A 22,123-nucleotide genomic window follows, 5' to 3' on the forward strand; every position below is an offset into this window, starting at 1 on the left:
TTTCCACGTGCGGAATATTCTTTGCTTTGATAATCTTTGGAAAATTGTAGGAGCTATCAATCCTGGCAGCTGTACGTGGCACTTTCTTCAGGAACTTTGATGAAATGATGATAAAAGCGAAAATGTTGTCTTTCCATCATAGAGTGAGCATAAGAAAGATATATCGCCGTAGGGACAGGTGCAAGTTTTGTACCTTCTCCCTTACATCTCTTGTCTCAGAAATACAGAAATCTTTCGTGTTTGATATTTTTTCTTGGACAGAAAAAATCTACACATCATCTCATTCACATTAATATTTACGGCAGTCAAGATATCCCTGGTGCCATGCGATTGTGCCAGCCTGTAGATTAAATTTACTGATTTTTTTTCGGCATTTTCCTGGGGACTAGCTGCTAACACGCTTCAACTTGAGAGGCGAGCTCTTGTATGACTCGCCTTTCACGCTCGCTTCGTGTTTTCCCAAGCTGGAGCTCGATGAAAAAAGTGGAAATAATTTTTCCTTGACAACGATACGTACTACGATACGCCAACTACGACTGATTGCATATAAGCCATAGCACTAAATGCCATTGTTAATGTTTCTTTTAACAGACAACAAATGGGTACAGCGTAGAGTTTTTCGTTGGTTTATAGTTTTTGATGGAAATTTCTTATTTTGTTTTAACTGATCACTTTTACCTCCCAGGAAGGTGTTAATCTATTTATCTACCTCACTGAGAAATTAAATGAAACGCTCTTTGATTATATAGTTTTTTTGTCTCTGACATGAATCAGGTAGGGTATCGAAAGCCTCAAGTTTTCCTGCACACTCAGTGTGTGACCCTGGCTGCATTTTTTATTGCAATCAAAGCCATGTTTAAATTTCGCAGAGAAGTTTTCTTTCCCATGATTACGTTTTCGCGTTTCATGATGTGTCATCCTTTACCATCACAAGACCAAGTAAGTTTGAATTCGAACCTTAAACTGTACAAAGTTTTACTCTCTCTTCGCGAATTCAACATTACTGCGCAGGCTATTATTGCAACTTGAGGGGTACGAGTGAAAACTCTAGACCTGGACAGGTCTGAGAAGCTGTAATTTCACTTCACTAGTGGTATTTGTGCGTACCCGCGCCGAGGTATCAGGGAATTTTTACAAATATTGGAAGTAAGTATGCGATAGTGAGCTGATGGTTTGAGAAGAAAAACCTTGCGTTTGACAGAGATGTTATGACTTACCAGAATTTGGGTCGAGAGTTTGATTCTGTGATACTTCGGTCCGAAATCATTCCTCTTTGGTGAATGAAGAGCTTTAATTTCACTTTGGTTATTCTCTTGCAGCTTTTGAGGATTTGTCGCTTCGATCTTTATTTGGCCAACTACTCAAAAGCTTTTTGATAAGGATTATGATAGGAGAAAAAGTTATTTAAGTTGCATTTTTTCTCCTGTACAAATATGTGGTGAGATGTAATCGCGACGCGGTTGTACGACATGTAGGAGGCAGTGTGGCCAAATAGTTAGGGCACTGTCCTTGTAATCAATAAATATTAAAACTATATTTCATCTGATACGATGAATATATGGAGTTCATACATTTCATCTATTAAGTATTCCGAGGACATCAATTTTTGAGAAAGATACATCGATCCTTCAAGGTTTTCAATGTTTTTCTCACTTATAGTTTACTGTACCAGGAGAACTGCATTCTGCTGGGAAATACAGTTATAGTGCAATGTTCAAAAGGGGCACTCCATTGAGGTATCAGCAAGAACCTTTTTCATAGGGGTTAAGTCATCAGTGAAAAACTGGACTAATATACCATTAATACAAGGAAATTCTAGGCTCCTCTTTTATTTTTTTTTGTAACAGCCCCCTTTGCAAACGTTCAATACCCAAGAAACTGTCACCCTTTAATCACCGATCATTCGTTAACATATTGGACCGGCAATAGAGCATTTTGATTGGTTGATTTTAGTTATTGGCCCTCTGACTGCCCGAGTCGTGTAATAATGTAAGTTACCTTCTATCTAATAAATGAAATAGTGACGAGATATAGGTCTAAAAGGGATGCGACTTTTTTAATTTCTTGGTCATATCTACATGTGCTCTTGGGTATGCATGTAACCCTTATAACTCTTGTATATTAGTTGTCGTGCAGTTGGAAAGATGTCCTTAAATATCAAGACTATTTCTCTTATTTAATTCTCCGAGGGTATCAATTCTCGGGTAGTTCTCGCCGATTCTTTGAAAGTAATCAATTACTTTTGTCTTCATAGTCTCTTGCCACACGGCGTCATAGTCTCGGGAAATACAGCGGTGTGTTGTCCAAACGGAAGCACCCAGTTGAGGTATTTGGCAAAGTCTTTCACAAATAACTATTCAATTTCCGATCGTCACCAACATCGCCAAGATCATACCATCATTAACACCATTACCGTTTTATACTCCATATATTCTATTTTTAAATCACTGGCCACCTGTCCAGTGTGATTGGCTCTCAAAAGTGCGATTTATTCGTGAATCACACTATTTTTATGCCCTAATCTTTCCCCAGCCAATGAGAAGGCAACACTAAACTTGAACAACTAATCAGACTGCATAGCCTGTGTAAAGTAATCAATGAAATTGGCTGGGGATTTTTGCAAAGTTTGTGCCAAAAACCTTTCCTTTTCTCATAATTTTTCTTTCATTTTGAAAATTATGAGTACGATCTCAGACCAAAGTGCTTTCCTCTTAGTTCTATTATCACCGTTATTTAAATTGCTTTTCCATCTCAATTATCGGATGGTTTCAAGTCAATCGAAGTTATGATTCAGTTCGGATGTAACGCCCATTGTCATTGGTTGAAAGAGCGTGTTTTATCGGATTACAAAACAAGGAGGGGAGAGCTAAAGCTGTCACGCCATCTGTCGATTTGTACAATGTCCCACCATTTCCCGAATTTCTCTCTAGCTTTCTTTTTTTCTCATTAATATAAGGTGAAATTTTGAAACTAATCGTAACAGGAAAACAGTGATGGCAAAACAAGCACAGATCAAAAGGATTGTTAAAATCCAATAATGTAAAAAGAGGCTAAATTAAAAAAATCCGCAGAATTATGTATTAAATAAAATGTATTAAAATAACCACAATATTCTGATCAAGTAAAGACTGAAACTTCTTAAAATTTCGAACTAAGGGATAACAAATTGGCTTATTAAACGAAAACTCCAAAACGAAAAAGAACTAACTCTCTTTGATGTGATTGGCTTACTTGAAAAGTCACGAACGCCGCGCGTGAATACAAAAAGAACACAAAGAGGGGAGAGGAAGAGGAAGTTGTAATTTAAAATTAAAAAACGAAAGAGATTATCTAAAGGAACCCGTTTTTAAAACTAGATGAAAGGTCCTATGTGAGAATCACCATATGGTAAAATTTAGCAAAACTCTCAATACTGGTTATGTATAAATGGAAGTGACCTTGATAACTAGATCGAATGTCACTGGATTGTTTAGTACGATTAATTCTTTGTCTTACTCATCAGGCTGCAAAGAAAGAGAGAACTGTTTTGACATAGATGATAAATCGATCGGAAAAGAAACGTCACCATGCAAGTTGTAGTATCTCCAAGAGAGAATGTACCAACTTAAAGATTAATACGAAAATATGAAAAAAAAAAAAAATCACCTTTTTGTCATCTCTGACCTGAAAAGTAAGAAACCAATCCGGGGGACCTTCGTCACCCGTTAGGTCTTTCAAAGGTTAAAATTATTTACTTATTCAACGCTTCCAGAATTAAATAAATGATGATATACATGCAATTATTGATCACATAAACTGGCTCCTAACAAAACCAAAAGGCACAGAAATGAAAAATATTATTGGTAAATAAGTGTACTTGAAGTTCAAAAGAAGACAATCGTGTATCTCTTCAAATCATGCAGGATTTGTTCCTTTCAAAGCTCCATGTAATTCATGTCAAAGTTAAGAACTGCTTCTTCAATTTTCAATTTGTAAAAACACTGTTTTCTCTTTTGTTTGAATTTTGGAGTCCCACTGGTAACCAGATGAATTGACACCATAACCTCAATTTTACCCCCCCCTTCCCCTCCCCCCCCAAAAGAACAAGATCCTACTTCACATCAAAATTAAAATTGGTCAAAGATATAGCTAACAGCGGAGCTCAACTTAGGTCAGTCTTTCTTCCATTGTTGTCCTTCCCCTTTGTGTCACAACAAACTTCTTTTTGTTAAACGCCTCTCTGATGTACGCCCAGTAACTCAAAAGCAATAATTTATCTCGTATCTGCGAGAACCCAATTTCAAGGTAGTACAACAACATAAACCAGATTTTACAGGCATCATGTTTTGCGGAAAATTTTCTTTCTTCCCCATAGCACTATCCATTTCCTTGCTGTTTCATCAGACAACGCCACGAAGGCTAATACGAGTAAGCTTTATTTTTCTTGATCAGCCACATAGCCCTGACGAAGTCATGTTATATGTTTTAGGCATTCAAACATTTCTACCTGCTTGATGGAGAGAATTTCTTAATCTTCTTGATCATTTTCGTTCATGAAGAACATAAAAACATCACATAACTTGGTCATCAACATGTTATACCTCTACGAACATAAAGGCACAACATATAACATGATTATCACTGTGTTACGCCTCTTGCGACAGCAGCATCATCACTCTCTTTCCCTACAGATACCAGATGATTACAAAGCGACTCAGACCAAGAGAGGAATCCACGACGAGGCATTGGGTTTTTGGGTAGGTGCTCCGCTCCAATTTCGTTTTGATTACTCGAGGCATTATTCGTACGGGAACCGATAGCATTAATCGCCCGTACAGAAGTAGCTGACAATCTAGGCCAATTCAGGGTTCCCAGTAGTTTTTAAACATGAGTTATGTCTGGTCAAAAGGGTTTGGACGCTTTGCTACAAATATTGATATAAAAATTACATTGATTTTTTGCTGGAATATCAATGATAATTGTTGATCGAGGAACAAGTGGTAAAGAGATTGCTAAGACCATTTTTTTCCTGGAGGATTTCCTGAATATTATCATTTTATGAAGATTCATCATACTATTACATTATAGCTTAGAAGCTCCTCTGTTGAAAAGATAAGAAATCTGTTCTTAGGATACATCAGTACTAAATGACTGGTAGGGTTGCCCACCATATCCTCCTTTCCCATTACGTTTCTGAGGGGTACCGGATCATAGAAAACTGGGTTGTGGGTATGACATAATTTTGAGATTGTGTATCGAGGTTGTAAAATATCTACCCATCTTTTTATTCTATTCACTCTTATTCGAAAAGTTTAACTTGTTACCGTTTCAAAATTAGAATTCAGTCGCGGAGAAACTGGATGGAATGAATCCACCTGATATGGTAAATATTGCGCAATTTGTTGTTTTGAATCCCTATTTTGCGTTGCTATATTTCGAAAAATAACAAGTTAAGAGGAATCTTGCTGGGTTGTTTTTAACAGGCTTGAAAACCTTGCTCGCTCGCCCCCACCTCCTCCCCACCTCACTATAAAATCAGTGAATACATCATGGCAACCACTGTCACCCTTATAATCGTAACAAGAACTCTAAGAGGAGTTTGGATCTATACCCACCAAGAGGTTATTTGAGTGTGCAATTAATATCATCGTCACGACAGGGAATTTTTCGGGTGACTGATGGAAATGAAAGCGACGAAATTTCGAAAACGATTTTTAATGAACTTCGAATGGAGAATTGATCTGCCTCTTGATTTTTTCCCCACGTTTTCGTCCGTCTTTCCTATCGTGGCTTCGTAACTTCAAACCCATACAAACAGCAGGCTGCGAGATGGGTGGGAACCTAATTCATCGAGAAAATCGATATATCCTTGACAACTGCCTTTCAGCTTGGTATGTAATTTTACGATGAATAATACATTTTTTTCCTCTTTGTATCGTAGAATAAAGAGTATCACACTATGCCGGGGAGCTATACTCACGCGCTTGGTAATAGGGAGTTGAAGGAAGAACCAAGAGTAAGTTCTAAAGTTAAGATCTAGAATAGGATATAGGCATTACGGAAATTTACTTGTTACGACAACAACATACTAATGGCAAGGTCTGTCGACACACCGTCAATTGATTAATTGATTGGCGGTTATCTAGTTGTAGCAATTTTAAAGTAGTCCACTGCGCACCCTCACAACGCACAATTTCAAAGGGGTGAGCGGCCTAGATACAAAAGCGTTGAATCCCCAATAATTTAAAAATAGACAGTCAAAGACTTCATGTGGCTACCATTTTCACAAAATTTTTTTTTGCATTGGTAAAAATTAGAGGTGGTATAATGACGCTGGAAGGCAGTGTTGTAAATTATTACACGACTCGAGCAGTCAGAGGGCCAATAACTAAAATCAATCAATCAAAATGCTCTATTGCCGGTCAATATTGTCTAAGTATTGGACCGGGCACTGTCCCGAGTGGTCCCCAATGATACCGCACTTGTGTCCCTTTGAACTTCAGTCGTATAATAAATCTCTTTTTAACCAAGCTTGCTCGGGACCGTACTGGAAGAATATCGGCCCTCGGTCTTCATTGTGCGGACCGAGCGCAGCTCGGTCCGTACTGTCAAGACCTCGGGCCGATATTCTCCCAGTACGGCCTTCGCGGTTGGTTAATAAGATATATATATTTGTCTCCCATGCAACCCTTCCGCATCCCACATCCTGTAAAATAAACGAACTTAAGAGACCTAACTTGAAATACAAAATATCGTTTTATGGATACAATTTATAACAGTTTTTTTCAAGTTAACTACACGTATGCCCCTTATTTTAGGAGGGAGAGAGATATCATTTGAACGGATCTTTTGTCCTGTCTGACCCTGGGAAGTACGTAAAAACGCGGTGGCTAATTGTATGTGTTATTGATCCTGTAACTTTTTGATTTTGAAACTGACAAAAAAAATCAAGGGTCTGATAGTTGGGGCATCTCTTTCTAAAAAACTGGTAGATATGTCAATATTTTCTTTACTTTTATTTACGATCCAAAAGGGGGATCGGTTCACCATCGATTCCCACAAACTCATGATATTTTAAATTACTCTGTACCCTGTAGTTTGGCCAACAAGACAAATCGAAGTCTAGCCAACCACCGGGGTCGGAGTCAGTACCGTTTCATCGTATTGGCAATTACCTTGGTGCTTTAAGGAAAGAGGGGCTGGAAAAGTAGAAATGATGAAAGAAAATTTATAGCCAATGCAAAAAAAAAAAAAAAAAGTTTAATATCACGCCAAAATGTTGCTGGTCTGGCATGGCATGCATGGGATGTTCTTTTAATTTGGTGATGTTTTAAAGTAAGTTACCAAGAACGCTGCTTGTAATCCATCCAGGCTTTTTCACCATAGAGATTGCCTAACTGAAAGTAAGCACTGTGAAGGTTTTTTGTCGAGGGTAAATATGTTGACATCACTCATGTATATTTTCTGCAATAGATCACATGTAAGAGCCAATCTAAATGCTGGTATTCATGCCATTTCCTTTATTATACTAAGCTGAATTTTACAGACAATTTGATTGGTTCTTGATTGCGATCTATTAGAGAACAGCCACATGGATAGCGTTACCATTAACAAGATGTTATCATTAACAACATGACACACCCGGTTCGCCCCAAGCTCTTCTTTTATTTCCTTGTCACATTTTGACGTCATATATGATCTGTTGCTGATGAGACGCACGGCAACATGTCCCCCCCCCCCCTCTCACCCTTGTGGGAGGGGGCATGGTTTTTTCATGCTCTTAATACCTCTTTCTTATTTTTGCTAACCAAAGTTTAATCAGTGTTTATTAAAGATCATTTTCATAGAACTTTTCTAGGAAGTTATCTATTGATTAAGACTATTCAAGACCCTCATTTAAATATGTTCCAACTATTTTTTGTCAATATTAGGTGAAACGAGACAAGGTAGGAGCTTGAGCAAAAACCATCCGACACCACAGTTGACGATGAACAAAAAAACACAATCTGTAGTAATTTTATGAAGAATATAAGATTTATATGTAGCTTGGTTGCTTAAGAATGTAGCCCGGCTTAATTGAAATAAAGGCAGCCCTGGAAATCTGTGGTAAGGTTTTGCATTGTTAAGTTAAACTTTATAGAAAGCAGGGTAAACAACGAATATGAGCTGTTATTAAAGAAACATCAATAAATCCGTTTATTGGCTATTGAAGGATTAAAAAAGGGATTCTTTTTCCATAAAAGTGAATTAGATTATCAAAGGCAAAAGTTGATACAAAATTGGTCTGATATAAAAAGGAAAGGGAAAAAGTGAAACCTCAACCAGAATCTGCGGTGCATCCAACTGAATCCGGTGACATGCACTCGATGAAAACTTATCAGAAGTCAAAACAACAGATTCCAACAAATTAAAAATCGACCAATCAAGGTTGACTAAAAACCATGGAGTCCCGCACTACCCGTTGAGTGCGAACTCATTTTTGCAATAATGCCGTAAGCTGTGTCAAGGTGAAACCACTTTTTTTAAATAATTTGAGATGTTTTGGGGTTGCTGGAGAACAAATGAAAAGAATGACATATCTCTTTCAGTTTGTATTGAGGAGCTGGCTGACAAGAAATTAATTAAAACAGAGCTGTGGAACCCACTCGTAGATTTTTATCAGCCAGATGCCTTCTTACCTTGTATCATCGTTTATTTCAAAAAGTCTGTCTGTGTGGCTTTGTCTCAGTGCATACAAAAAAAAACTTTTTAAGTTGCGCAGTCAGCTATTATAGTTCTACTTATTGGGTTAACGTGCTAATACCTTAGCCTTTTCCAATATAATTAGTTGAAAGTTAGCAAGTGGTAGATATCAATAAAAAACGTTTAGAATTTCCTTAGTGAGGGAACTTTCAGACTCTTTGTTTCATCAATCACCAATAGTTTGTCCCTCCTTGAAAAATGATTCCAAGACAAAAAAAAAAGAGAAATTGAATTAAAATACCCTCGGTTATGAACAACTTCATTGCAAGAAATCTTTCTCTCCCGTCTGATGTTATCGCGCACTTACAGATTTTATAGTTGTTTCAGGACATCAAACGTTTTACAGAAAAACCCGTTTGCGTCAAGAAAGGCATAATGTTGCGTCGAAAAAAAAATTTATTGACAGATCCATTTCACTTACTTATTCACTTATTCATATTTTTTGCGGCGTTTCAAGTCACATCATGAAAATAAGAAAAACAACAACCACACTTAAAATAATGATAATAATAATAATAATAACAATCATGATTATGATAGCAATAGAGTTGCGTGGGAAAAAGACGAAAAAATTGCGATTCAATGTTAGTATATGAATGCTCGTGTCTCTACGTTTTTTTGATGCACACATAAACATCTTTCCCTCGACTACAAACTAGATTTCCTTCATGGTTAAAATACACCTTATTGAGTGCCTAAACTTTTGTTAATTTACATTTATAGAACATCATGAAATCCCTAACACTGTCGCAGTTACTATGGCAACTGTCAAAAGACAGGGGCAGAAGTGACACTTTAACGGCCCCTTGCCATGACAATTTAATCCTTTCGAATCAAATTAGTTACATGCAGTAAATGGTTTGAACCCGGGGGTAACATGTGTCAGTAGACAACAATCACTCACTTGACTCTGATGATGACTTCCGCACAGGTTGTCGAAACGTCAGTCACTGCCACCGACAACAGTCCTTCTCAGGACTACACTCACCCGGACGATCAGACTACACCTTCACAAATTAGTTACATGTTGGAAATAATTGATATCAATCAGAAATCTATAGAAATCTCACACTGTGGGGACTTATTCTCTCTGTTTCATCACCGAAACTTTGATTAGTTTGTCTCTCACTATACAAATGATTTTAAAAATAGATCAGACAAATCAAATTAAAATAAGCTCGTATGTAAAGAAGTTTATCGCAGGAGATTTTCCTCTCCTGTCTAGTCAGTTCTCGATTCGTACTTATAGCCGAGTCGAAGCTCTTTTAAGACATCAAAAGATTCACAGAAGACTGCCTCTTTCACATCTGTGTGAAAAAGGTACCATGTTCCGTCGAGAGATTTATTTCACTTCCTTCATGTTATTCATTCTTTTTGCGGGGTTTCATGTCCCATCACAAGGAGGGTCGAGGGTAGATTTAAGACCCAATAGCTTAATATCTTAAACAGAAAAAAGTAAAGCAACTGTATATTGGTGTTCTTCACCCAGGTTCTTCAGCACCAGGTGTAATGGCAATTTTAAAGTTTGTGTCCCTACTTACAAAAATGGCCACTTCCTTTTTGTTAACCAAACATGTATCTTTCACTTGTGCAGTGCTTTCCAATTAATATTAGACAGATCGCTTGGCAGGCACTGACCCCGCTATAATACTCATGTTAATTCACTTTGGCAAATTCAAACTGAGGTGAAATGAAAAGAACTTTACAGGGAAGTTTTTTCTATGGACGAAGTTACAGCTCATGCATTTGGAATCTTTCTCATACTTTCTCCCATTACATTTGCATGCTGTTTGTGCGCCGAGTCCAGCATCTTTCCAGCAAAACTTCCTTAAAATTTCACGAAGTCAGAATCAGCAAGATATAACTTTCTGACGTTCCTTTAGGAACTGATGTTCTGTTAGCTCTACCATAGAATTATTCAGTGATAGCAAAAACTTCTTTTTCTTGCGTGAATTTTCCACTAGAAGACTGAAAATGAACAACAAGTCGTGGATATCAAGGTTGAAGAGTAAGTACATACGGTAACAGAAGTCAATTGCCATCACATTATCATAACCAATGACAAATTATTAGTTAGGGCCAGTTTAACCTTAAATATGTTAGATGAGAGGCTTACTAAAACTGCAGTCACTGTTCATTAAGTAGTGAAAAAAACTACGTTGAGGCACTCTCCATCGGTTGCAGTGTTTAGGGGTCCGCTGGAGATCCCAAGAATCTTAGAAGGACTCCGTGAGTCTCCAGATGTCCGGCATTCTCAACATGAATAATTAGAAGAGTTAACATCAAGTAGGGGGGAAAAATGCTGGATGGCTTTAAATTGACGAAACGGATTGCTGGCAATACTCTCCCTGAGGAGATTATTGCAATGGAACGCAGAGCGTCACTTTGGGCAAAGTCGAAAGAATCGTGGAAGGTCTCAAATCGTTGCCGAGCAGCGTCTTGATGTCATCAAATCTAAGAGCGTTTTTTCGATTAAAAGGGAATTGCTCTTGATACCTAACGTTTCAAATGGTTGAAACTCAAACAGAAATGCATGTCTTGACTTATGACATACGTAAATATTTGTTTCAGGAAAGAAAAACCGGCTGTCTCTAGTGAAAAAGTATCTGTTTACCAACGTCCAAATATATGAAACCAAAGTCCTTTCTTCCTGTACTGTCAATTTTACCGTCTCAGTAAAATAAACAAATTGTCACAAGCCTGGAAAAAACAATATCATATTAAAGGACCAATAAAAAATTCCTTCCCCAGGATTCAAACGTGATCGAGGCCTTAGGACTCGGCAGTCAGCTGTTATACGAACCAATTTTCAACGAAGTCTTTCGAGAGTTAGGTCGAGTTTAGCCGTGCAATAGGTTTGTATGCGACAACCGCTCTGCACACCACTGGGTGGATACAACTCCCAATGAAAGACTAAAGAAAATTTTAAGAAAGATGGTGATTAAGTCAAGGGTTCGGTCGTCCTAATTTGATCTCCTCTGTCTCGATATCTTCTCCCCCTATACTCAGATTCTTTTTCATTCCTTACAAACCCCAGTAACAAGCTTAGTTCACTCTTTACTGATTTGTATCCTGAATTGAAGTTCATGAAAGTTGGCGGATATCAACACTTTTTCGGTTAGGTAAGTGCTGTAAATTAAACGTTCTGGAATCGAGTGTGTTTTTGTTCATACCTTAAAGATAATAAGTGGAAATTCAACGAAAGATTGAGCTTTTTTTGTTAATGCTGAGTTCACTTAAACTCCATTTTTGTAAATATTGAGTCGCAGCAATCGGAATTGAGTGGAACAGGAATTTTACCATGGTCGTATGCTCTGATTTAGTTTATCATCATCATCACTATTAGCAGTCACTCATAAAAATAACTTGGTATTTGTTTAATTTTAGGCAAAATAAAGCCATGGCTATAACCACTGACCTTTTGATATGATCTTGCGACAGGGTAAAAGGGACAAGGTGGACACAGGAGCCAGAATTGCACGCTGTCCTTGATGAACAAGCAAGCTCCACTAATACATAAACAGAAGATTTAATGCATAGCCTTTCTATGCCCAGATACAGTTGTTTAGAATTATGTAGTCTCAATTACAAATTAAACAGCTATACAAGCTATAAACTAGTGTCTCCTATCTTGTTGCAGTGGCACAAAAGTTGGTTAAGTAAACGCATTGACCCCCAAATCGCACCTACTGTCCCTGGGTTCTAAATCCTTACCTAATGTACATCGCTCTGTTATTGGGCTAGAAAATTGGCACCACGCGCTTTCAGCAAATCAGACACAAAACTAAAACCAGTCGCGAGTTCATGCAGTTTGCCTGTTTTTACTTTGAGTTCTTCTTAGCTGATGATGCTCTCAACCTTTATTCTAGCTTTCGTTGTGTTTTCCTCCCTTGCGGTTCCTCGACACCATTGAAAACAGCGCATGCTCTAATTGAGTAGATGCCCTTCGCCATTTGTTTGTACTTTTCAAAAGCAGCAGTTGTTTGAAGATTGGCGAATTTTTGGAAATGTATAGAGCTCTGTTTGTTTGCTTTTATTTTCATTCCTTCTATCGTTTTGCTCACTTTTTAAAACTGAGTTATACATAACGAACAAATGGAAAATCATACATCGCGTCACTGTTTACATTTTCCGTAAGCACATAATTAGAAAGTAAAAACTGTTTTCCTTTGAATCAACTACCACCTGACTTTCACTCTGGAAACAAACAGATCATATTAGGAGAAAACCATTTCTGAAAAACGCACTGTCCTCAGGCTGTCAAATTTGAAACTATCAATTTATAAATGGAATGCTTAGCAGCAAAACAATATACGTAAGGAAATTAATCAGCGTTTGCTGCGCCTCCAGTAAGCTGGCATATACGTGTCTATGAATCTTAGTTGGGAAGTATCGTATTTCCTCGAATAAACTCCCGGTTATTTAAAATTTCGGCTAAAAAGGAGGGGCGCTTTAATGAAAGGAAGGCGCTAAAATGAGGGGTGCGCTTTTTATCCTCCTGTGCTGATTCCGCTGAAGTTGTAGCTTAATACGTTGTGAATGAAGTGGCGATATAAACGGGGTTCCCTTGAAATGCTGATCTGTCATTTATAACTCAATATGCGAGGACAAACATGCTAAAATATTCCTTTTTCCTTAGAACAGTTGAAGCCTGTTTACCTATGCATGCCAGAAAGTCTGAGTCTCTTTCTGATTTTAAGTCTTTGCAAGGCTTATTTATACCAATTAGACGCTGAATTAACCTAACTTATTATTAGGTTTGTGTAGTGTTATTCTTTTTTGGGTGGCCTTTTGTAAGGGAACCTGTTCCTGTTTCTTGGCCTTCCCCTCAGCTTTCTATGTGTTAAGTTTGTTGAGAAAATGATTAAAGTAAAGTAAAGTAACCCTACTATTCAAGAAAGTGAGAGAGAAGGGGGTGAGGAGGGGAGGGGGGGGTGCGGCGCTTATTTGAGACGGGCGCTTGTTTGATATTATGGCCGAGAGGGTGGGTGCTTTTTCGGAGAAGGGCGCCTATTAGAACGTGGGCACTTGTTCGAGGAAATACGGTACATGTAATCGTCTGCTGGAACGTTTGGGAAAAGAATTGTACAAAACACCCATCCAATGTTAGCTAAATATTTCAAGAATGTGCATTACAACCTCATCAATTAAAATAATAGTAAATTATTGGGGAAATCAATCGAAGGCTTTGACTTCTCAAGCGTATAAAGCATTTATTGCCTTTCAGGGCGCGTTTACTTTTCTATAAAGGTCTTGTTATGCCCCTTTTTGAATATACTGATCTAGTATGGGGCGATAAACATATTACCCTTTGTCTAGTATGCAAGTTTTGCAAAATAAGGCCGCTAAAGTTATTTAAAATAGACCATTGTACTCATCCTACACTGAGGCATTAGCCGTTCTAAGTGGCTGCCTCTAGAGAAAAGGCGATTTCAAAGAAGGTGTGTACACGTATACAAATGCATCAATGGCCTAATTAATCAATATGGACTTGATTAGACAACACATACTTCATGGGCATAATACACGTGACAAAGGCAATTTTAGATTACCACGTGTCAAAAGAAATTGGGGGAAGCAAAGAACACAATATTATGCCGTTTCCGATTTTAACTCCCTCAGTCAGACGATCAAAGACTCAAAGAATGTCAATAGTTTTAAACGTAATGTTTTTAAGTTTTTAATATAGCTACTTGCGTTTCATTTCTATTTATACTTATTTTTAATTTTTATGCATTTTTTGTATCTTTTTAATCCCTTTGCAATTTTATTGCTTTTTTGTTTCTACTATATATATCTAGTTTCGAGGTCCTTTTTGAAAACCATATTTGTTATGAAAAAGTTTCCCCAATAAAGATGATTATTATCATTATTATCCAAATTGTTACAAGTGAGATATATAGTTGCTAGATATCGTGAAAACGTGCATTACAAAGTAATCGATAAATAGCAAGCACGCTAATCATTACAAATGAGATATATGTTCCCCATTGTCACACAAAACACATGCCAGGGACCCCATCGGATCCCAAGCAGGCAGCACTATTGGCTGCTGTTCCAGGACACCCAACACATCAGCAGGGACATATTTCTTGTCTATAACAACTTCATAGACATATTCTGAGTACCAGGTGTCAGTCATCATAAGATAACCTGGTTTGTCCTTCTCATCACCCCAGGAATTCTCCACACGCCATTTTATGGTTTCTATGTCCGCTGTGCCACCTTCCTCGACCGGTTTTGAATGATCTTCCGTGTCGCTGGTTTTCGAGTTTTCCTGAAAATCAAAGGAAAGGCCAAATGGTAAATGAAGGTTATACTCGTCCCAGGATCCTATCCTCTTATTTCATACATTTCAGAATTTTTAGTTTAAGTGACACCAAGTGTTTTCCCACGCAGCCTTTTTCCCTGACTTTTTATCCTTATCATTCCCGTCTTACCACGTATTTTAAAGTACACCATGCTGCTTTAAAGAAGTAAAATATACCATAGTCGCATTTATGCGCCATCCTTCTTTCTTCAATTATCATACTTTTTCAACACAAGGCAAACAGAAGCTTCAACAACAGTATATTTAACAATTATTCCACGAGCGCGCGTTGGATATTAGATGATAGATAGCCAACGAGGCGCTACGCGCCTCTTTGGATATATATCATCTCATATCCAACGCGCGCTCGTGAAGTAATTGTCAAATAGATCACTGGATCCTCGTTTCGCTTCTCATCTTTGCATAGCCCGGTTGTTTAGTTCGTAAAACAGAACGCGAAAGGAGCGGCGGAGCGAAAAGACGAGAGAGGTTTGGGTCTAGCCAAGTAACAAATGTCACGTGACCTGACCCAATCCAGCCCTCTGGCTTTTTTTCGCTCCGCCAATACTGTTACGCTGTTTACTATAGCGCTTCGTTTTCTTAACCGTGCGACTAGAACATGTTATTCTTACCTTCCAGGAAAATCCAGTGAACACCATAGCATGGGTCATGAGCGATCCACCATACAGCAAACGCTGTGCTTTGTTTAAATATTTCATGGAAATGCCAAATGCCAAATCATAGTTATGACTGAAAAAATACAACAAAACAAACAAAAAAAACAAAAAAAAAAACAGGAAAATTTATTTCTCATGACAGAAACCTTGTAGCAACATATGAAAAAAAAACCCAATTGTCTGACTGATTCTTTGTTTCTTTATCTGTCTTTCAAATTAAGCACATCAATCATCTCACTGGCATTCTTTGTTTCTTTATCTGTCTTTTAAATTAAGCACATTGTTCTTATTTTCTCACACAACACAAACAAATTTTATACGAGAAGAAAGTCACTGCTATAAACTCACATTTCCATATCAAGTGCTCCAATCTTTCTTTCAAAGTGTTTGTCAACATCACATCCAAACCAAACTGCCTGAGGAAAGGAAAATAGATTTATTTGAAAGTTGTGTTTGTGAATGCTCTACAAACTATCTTTAACTAAACCCATACATATACAGTGTTTAAAAGATCAGAATAAAAGAGTATAAAACTGGTAATTCAATAAAAACAACTGGCTGGTTCCCAAATCGACCGAAAACTGACACCATTGACCAAAATATTTTAATACCAGTCATGTTGTTCTTAATGTATGACAACTACTCAAGAAACAAAGCCCCTGTATTTCTTTAAATCATGCTTTTGCAGTCAACTGGTGACTGCTCACAGCCTGAGGAATATTTTGCCATGGAGCCTTACTTTTTAATCAGACTTTTTTTGCAACCATGCAAGTTGTTCCCTCTGGCTCCAAATCATCCAAACATCTTCTTGTGGCAAGGAACTAAACAGCACGTTTTATACATCAAGGCAATATTTACATTTCTAAATTCATAACTGGCATTTAAAAGGTGGCAGGTGAAGTGAATGCTGAATTCTGACTGCCGACAAGAGTGGGTGAAACATGTTTTGGATTGGTCAATGGCTACCCTGCGAGCAGAGGCCCTTTGATCTTCCTAGACTAGTCGGGAAGAGAATTTAGGAGCTTCTTCCCTTTCTCTTCCCGACTAATCTAGGGAAGATCAAAGGGCCTCTGCTCGCAGGGTAGTCAATGGCACACTCCTTGCAAAATTATGTGCTAGCCAACTAGCTGACATTATAAGGGGGACACAAAAAATAAAAAATAAGGAGCCACATCTTAAAAGGGCCTGTAAATACTCCAATACAACCAACAGGAAGCAGCTCCTTGCCTCTCACACATTGAGAGAAGAGAAATATTTCACATCATTTACCTCATCGTCCTTGAGAGATGCAGCTGTCAACTTCTTGAGAACCTCCACAGGTTGATTGTTGTAAAGGACGCACTGTCCATTCACCATGTTACTGAGGTACTCTACTGTCAGCAGTTTGTTGTAAGGATTGCGAGGATCATTCACTAGGCACACCTGAGACATGTGACCAAGATAAAATTACCCAATGGTAAGCCTATAATATTGGCAAGATCTCTGAACTTCTCCTACATGTAACACATTCTGTGCTATTTGATATATCTTAGAAAAAGAAGAAAACTATAATCAAATCCCCTTGATCATTAAAATAGTAGTTACATAGATACACCTTCTAAGTTTAAATGACTTCTTATTTTTTGTGAAAATAATGACTCTTTTTCCTTAAATACTGGACGATTTATGTTATTCTTGCACTTGTCTTGCCCTACCACGATTAGCTTTGTTATTGTTGTTCATTATGACAAACTGTTGACCAAATTTTCCATGTTGGTTATTTTTAAATTGTGACAACCTCTCAGCTGGTTCTTTTTCAATGTAATTATGGTTTTATTAACTGAGTTCAAGATGCAAATTGGCCACTGTAAAGAATTTCAAAGCCGATGTATTGTGCATTAGCCCTTTGTCAGAGTGAAAGGTTCTCTTTCAGTTCACTGAGCTGTTAGGGTCAAAGGAATAATCTCCAATAGAAGGTAATCTTTCAAAAATTATAATCATACAAGACATTAGTTTATTGAAGAAGAAAACAAAACGAGTAATAAATATTTATCTATCTTCAAATTATATGGAACAAAGATGGTAAAGCAGTAAATGGTTTGAACCCGGGGGTAACATGTGAAGGTGTAGTCTGATCGTCCGGGTGAGTGTAGTCCTGAGAAGGACTGTTGTTGGTGGCAGTGACTTGATGGTAAACTATGGTGGAGATCACTGAAAATTATATAAATAACAAGCTTAGGTTAACCTTTCAATATATACCCATAAGTTCTACCACATATGAAAACAACTCATTTAAACTGACTGAGTACTGCATATCACTGAACCAATAGAGAGAGCTTTGTCCAAATACATGTACATGAATTTATACCTTGTCAAGCGGGTTGTAGACTGGTTTGACATGCTCATTGTAAAATTGAAGTGGGGTTAATCCTGACAGCTGGAAATACTTTTTACTTTTGTCTGTATATTCCCACTCAAAAGTCTTGGGTGGAGTGCCAAGGCATATGCTTGTTATACGGTACACCTAACATTGTGAAAATGGGGAAGAAACAAAATAAGTGGTTCGGTTAGATGCTCTGTCCTTGGTTATGTCAGTAATCAATGCATCTTTGTTATCAACATCAACCTGGAAAGAATATGATCAGAGGCAGCTCAGAATTATAACCTAGGACAAAACAGCGATGACCTAATTTTCACCTCTGTCATCATTTTCTTCTTGGCTTCTTTCATTTCCTCTTCACTGCATTTCTTGTCCACCAGTTCTTTAAGCTGTACAGCATATTCTCGCAGCTGCAAAGATGCATTTTATTGCAAGCAAAGTAGAAAGATAAGACTGTATCATGGGATTTCAAAACAAGGCAGCAACTGCCAGAGTTATGCTAACTACTTGATAACATGTCATTGGTTCATCTGGTCAAAATAATTACCTTTTGGCCCTAAATGAACTTTTCACAGTCAACAACTTTTGCAGAGTTTGATGCCTAAATACATGTATCTGTACTGCAACAACTCCTACTTTTTCTCAATTCCTCTGTGATTTCTCTGCATTTTAAGCTGTTATTACAGGGTATCTGACAGGATGCAGTGGTGCGGATCTGCATAAATTATTTGCCTACTTCTGCATCCTCCGCATCCTTGGGGCATTTCTCTACATAAAACTAGAAAATTTCTACATATAAGCAAGAAAGCAACTGCTTACCATCCTCAGAAGTAAAAATAGCCAAAAGATTGATCATTTTCAAGAAGTTATTCAACCAAAACAGCCACGAAAATACGCCTTTCGTTTGTAAACAGTTTTAAACCGCCAGGCGTTCCATGCATCTTCTGGTGATGGGCCTGGGTTCTACTTTTGTTTTAATACTGATTTCTGGTGTTCAATTTTCCTTATCCAATTTAATGGCTGGTTACTAAGCTTCGGACAAACTCAACAACGAAAACTATGAAAAAACTGCTTTGAACAAAGACATACCTGTCCACGAATGGAAGCTAAAGGTCAAACATGTCATAAAAGGACTAAAATTCTCAGTAAGACATTAACGTGTATTTTATACATTGGAAAAAGCCAAGGGAACAACTTTATTAAGTTTTAGAAATTTCTGCATAATTTGGCACCTTTTCTGCATAATCATCACTTTCTTTCGCATAATATTGCCGAAAATTTCCGCATAAGTTTCCATTTTTTCAGCACCCTATCAGATGGTCTGTTATTACAAGACAGTTGCAAGTAGCCTGAGTGGCCAAGATCAGTCCATGGCAGTGGACAAATTCAGTTTCAAATTCAATTCAAGCAAAGCAAGTACAAAAAGACCTGTCAAGATTTTTCTGTATCTGAAAACCAAGTAGAATGTCCTAAACCCTGCCTCACTTGAACAATTATGTTGAACTCATAGGAAAGGGGGTCATGATATCAAAATTTGAGATCTTTCCTCAGTATGCTGATTTTCATATCATACCTTGTGATTCATTATCCGCCTCAAACGCATGGACCTATTAGAGGTAAATGTTTCAGGCCACACAGCCTTCGGCACCAGGCCATATTTTTCTACCAGGTTGATAAGCATGTCCCACTGGCCACCATCATTTAAAGGGTTGGACAGAAGAAACATCATCAAACGTCCATCTGGTTCTTCCCCTTTCCGAGCAAGTTCTTCATAGGTATTTATGAAAAAATACGACCTTTCAATTCTGTCCCAGAAGTAGAGAAACTGTTGGCTAAATTCAAAGTCTTCCAAGTTAAAGTGTTGCACAAATTTTTGGCGAATTGCATTCAAAAATGCAAATATCCAGCATCGTCCGGATGCCCTTTGGTTTGTTACTGGTTTAACTTCATTCACCTGAAAAATATATAAAATGTGTCTTACAGTAATTCTTTAACATCTAAAACACACTGACTCATCAAATTTCAATACAGCAAACATAAAATTAAACACTGAATCCTGTAACTCTCATTAGTGACCAAAACAGAATTTCTCCTTATGATATCAGTAACACACCAAGTAGAGAACTAATGAGAAAATAGAGAAAAATATCAATTGAGGGATTATTAGTTGATCCAATACTAAATTCTCTAAAATAACTCCATAATAATTGTATGGCAAGCAATAAAGAGAATAATTAATGACATCTTGGAAGTGAAAGGGTTTGGAATTTTATGACATGTTTCATGATGTTCCAATCTCAAAGAACTGCACCAGGAGCCAAATGTCTAGGTCTTATAAATATCTCTTTGCGTTTTTTAGAGAAACTCTCTTCAAAACTGGTACCTATCGCTAGTAAATACAATAACTATGAGTTCAGACAAAAGTCCAAATAAATGCTGGGTTGCGGATACAACATAACTCCTTATCTTTAAAAAAAGAGTATGGGAAAAAATTCGATTTTTCACAGTTTGCTGAACGTACTTCGTTTACCCTATATATTAAAATTGACTGACTCATATACATTGTGTGATTGTAATAAGGAAATTAATCATGCAATGTTTGCTGATCACCCTTAATAGATCACATTCAATTAACTGGGGTTTTGATGCTTCCTCTCACATTACTTAAACAGTACTAACAGGCATGAAAGTGGGGAAATAATCCCTCGAGCCGGCAACGTCACACGATTACTAATCACATGACAAAACTACACTGCTCGAAGCAGAGAAAACAAAAAAAATCGAAATCAACCATTCTTTTCATATTTTCAAACAGAAGATTTGTAGCTCTAGAGTGTAAACCTACGACTGGTTCAAGCTTAGCGCAATAATTATGCCACAATACTCAAATCATCGCGAACTTTGATATGTACAAACCGTACATTCACGAGAGCGTTCGTCTGGTTCTCTAACCTTGTGTTTGTAGACATGGTTGACTTTTTCGACCACACTTCTCTCAAGACAGACTTCGAGTAGATCATATTGAGTTCCAAAGTTTTGAACTACAAGATTTCGTTTTTCGCTGAGAAACGCATTCTGTATTTCAGACAAAAGATCACTCTTCACCCCACTGTCCGCCATGTTTAGATCCTGCCTGAAACCAGATTTCTGGTATTTCGTCTCCAGCTTATTCCAGTCCTCTGCGACCGTGTCTAAAAGGTTCCAAAGGAGACTGGTTATGGATAGTGATGAATCCTGAAGAGATTTGAATTTCATTTTTGGGGTAAGTTATAGTTCGAACCTCCAAAGTTCAAGGCTTCTTCTTTGTTAGATCATCTTTGACACCCTCTTTTAGTTTAAAAATGCGTTCGCGCCAAGAGAACAAGTTAAATGTAGTCTCACTTTTCTCATTGCTTTAATAGTTGTGGTTGATGTTTGCGCCGGGATTTCTGCCGGAGTTTCACCTCAAAGGTACTTCTTAGCTGTTGAAACAAAACTCAAACTGAAGTGGTGAGTTTTATTCGATACGACTTGTACATTATATAAGTGCGTATGACTAACATCCAGTGCATAATGTCCTACTTGAAGATGTATTTTGCAATATACGTTTGGTAGGTTTCGTCTATGAACATGGAAAACAATGTCGTACAATTCATGCTGACTAAGTACTGAAGAAACATTGCATTGCAACAACATACTTGCTCGAGAGTGGACGGCTGTGTTCAAAATATGCATTATCGAGATAAGTGTACGTAATGATACCTTAGTATAGATGTAATCTATTTATTACCGATGTAACAAAAGTACACTAGCTTCCGGGCAAGAGACCAAAGCAAAGTGAACCTTCGAGTCACTTATTAACACTACAACAATTATGTTACGTAGCAGTAATCTTACAATGATAGGCAAATTTCAGTCAATTTTTAGAAAACACTGTTTCGACAACTATCACGTACTGATCCAACTCGTTTTCACAGATTCAGGCTTCTAGCTGACGTCTGTATTTGCAGCAAGATCTTCTAAGCTTGTGAATTACGCGTCACCCTAGCGGTTTTCAGCGCGAGGAGGTTTTTTTCA

General features: G+C 37.6%; 2 protein-coding genes across 3 annotated transcripts; one reads left to right on the plus strand and one right to left on the minus strand.

Moving 5' to 3' along the window:
* Window positions 1–754: 754 nt before the first annotated feature.
* LOC148718117 (uncharacterized) lies at window positions 755–8,854 on the plus strand. 2 transcript variants are annotated; one of them, XM_088743528.1, is made up of 5 exons: window positions 755–939; window positions 4,671–4,736; window positions 5,318–5,362; window positions 5,921–5,995; window positions 7,911–8,854. In XM_088743528.1, exons 1-5 carry the CDS (start codon window positions 766–768, stop codon window positions 7,935–7,937), a joined length of 387 nt encoding a protein of 128 aa, XP_088599654.1. In that variant the 5' UTR covers window positions 755–765; the 3' UTR covers window positions 7,938–8,854. The 2 variants fall into 2 exon arrangements, with proteins under 2 accessions (XP_088599654.1, XP_088599655.1); XM_088743529.1 differs by lacking the exon at window positions 755–939 and adding an exon at window positions 4,174–4,407.
* Window positions 8,855–14,457: 5,603 nt separating this feature from the next.
* On the minus strand, window positions 14,458–21,219 carry LOC111340473 (bleomycin hydrolase). Its single transcript, XM_022947323.2, has 8 exons — window positions 21,020–21,219; window positions 19,641–20,021; window positions 18,385–18,477; window positions 18,056–18,211; window positions 16,978–17,130; window positions 16,057–16,124; window positions 15,664–15,781; window positions 14,458–14,998 (listed from the first exon to the last, which is right to left on the minus strand). Exons 1-8 carry the CDS (start codon window positions 21,185–21,187, stop codon window positions 14,687–14,689), a joined length of 1,449 nt encoding a protein of 482 aa, XP_022803058.2. The 5' UTR covers window positions 21,188–21,219; the 3' UTR covers window positions 14,458–14,686.
* Window positions 21,220–22,123: the final 904 nt, after the last annotated feature.

The sequence above is a fragment of the Stylophora pistillata genome, chromosome 13, assembly GCF_964205215.1.
Source record: "Stylophora pistillata chromosome 13, jaStyPist1.2, whole genome shotgun sequence".
NCBI classification, from domain to species: domain Eukaryota; kingdom Metazoa; phylum Cnidaria; class Anthozoa; order Scleractinia; family Pocilloporidae; genus Stylophora; species Stylophora pistillata.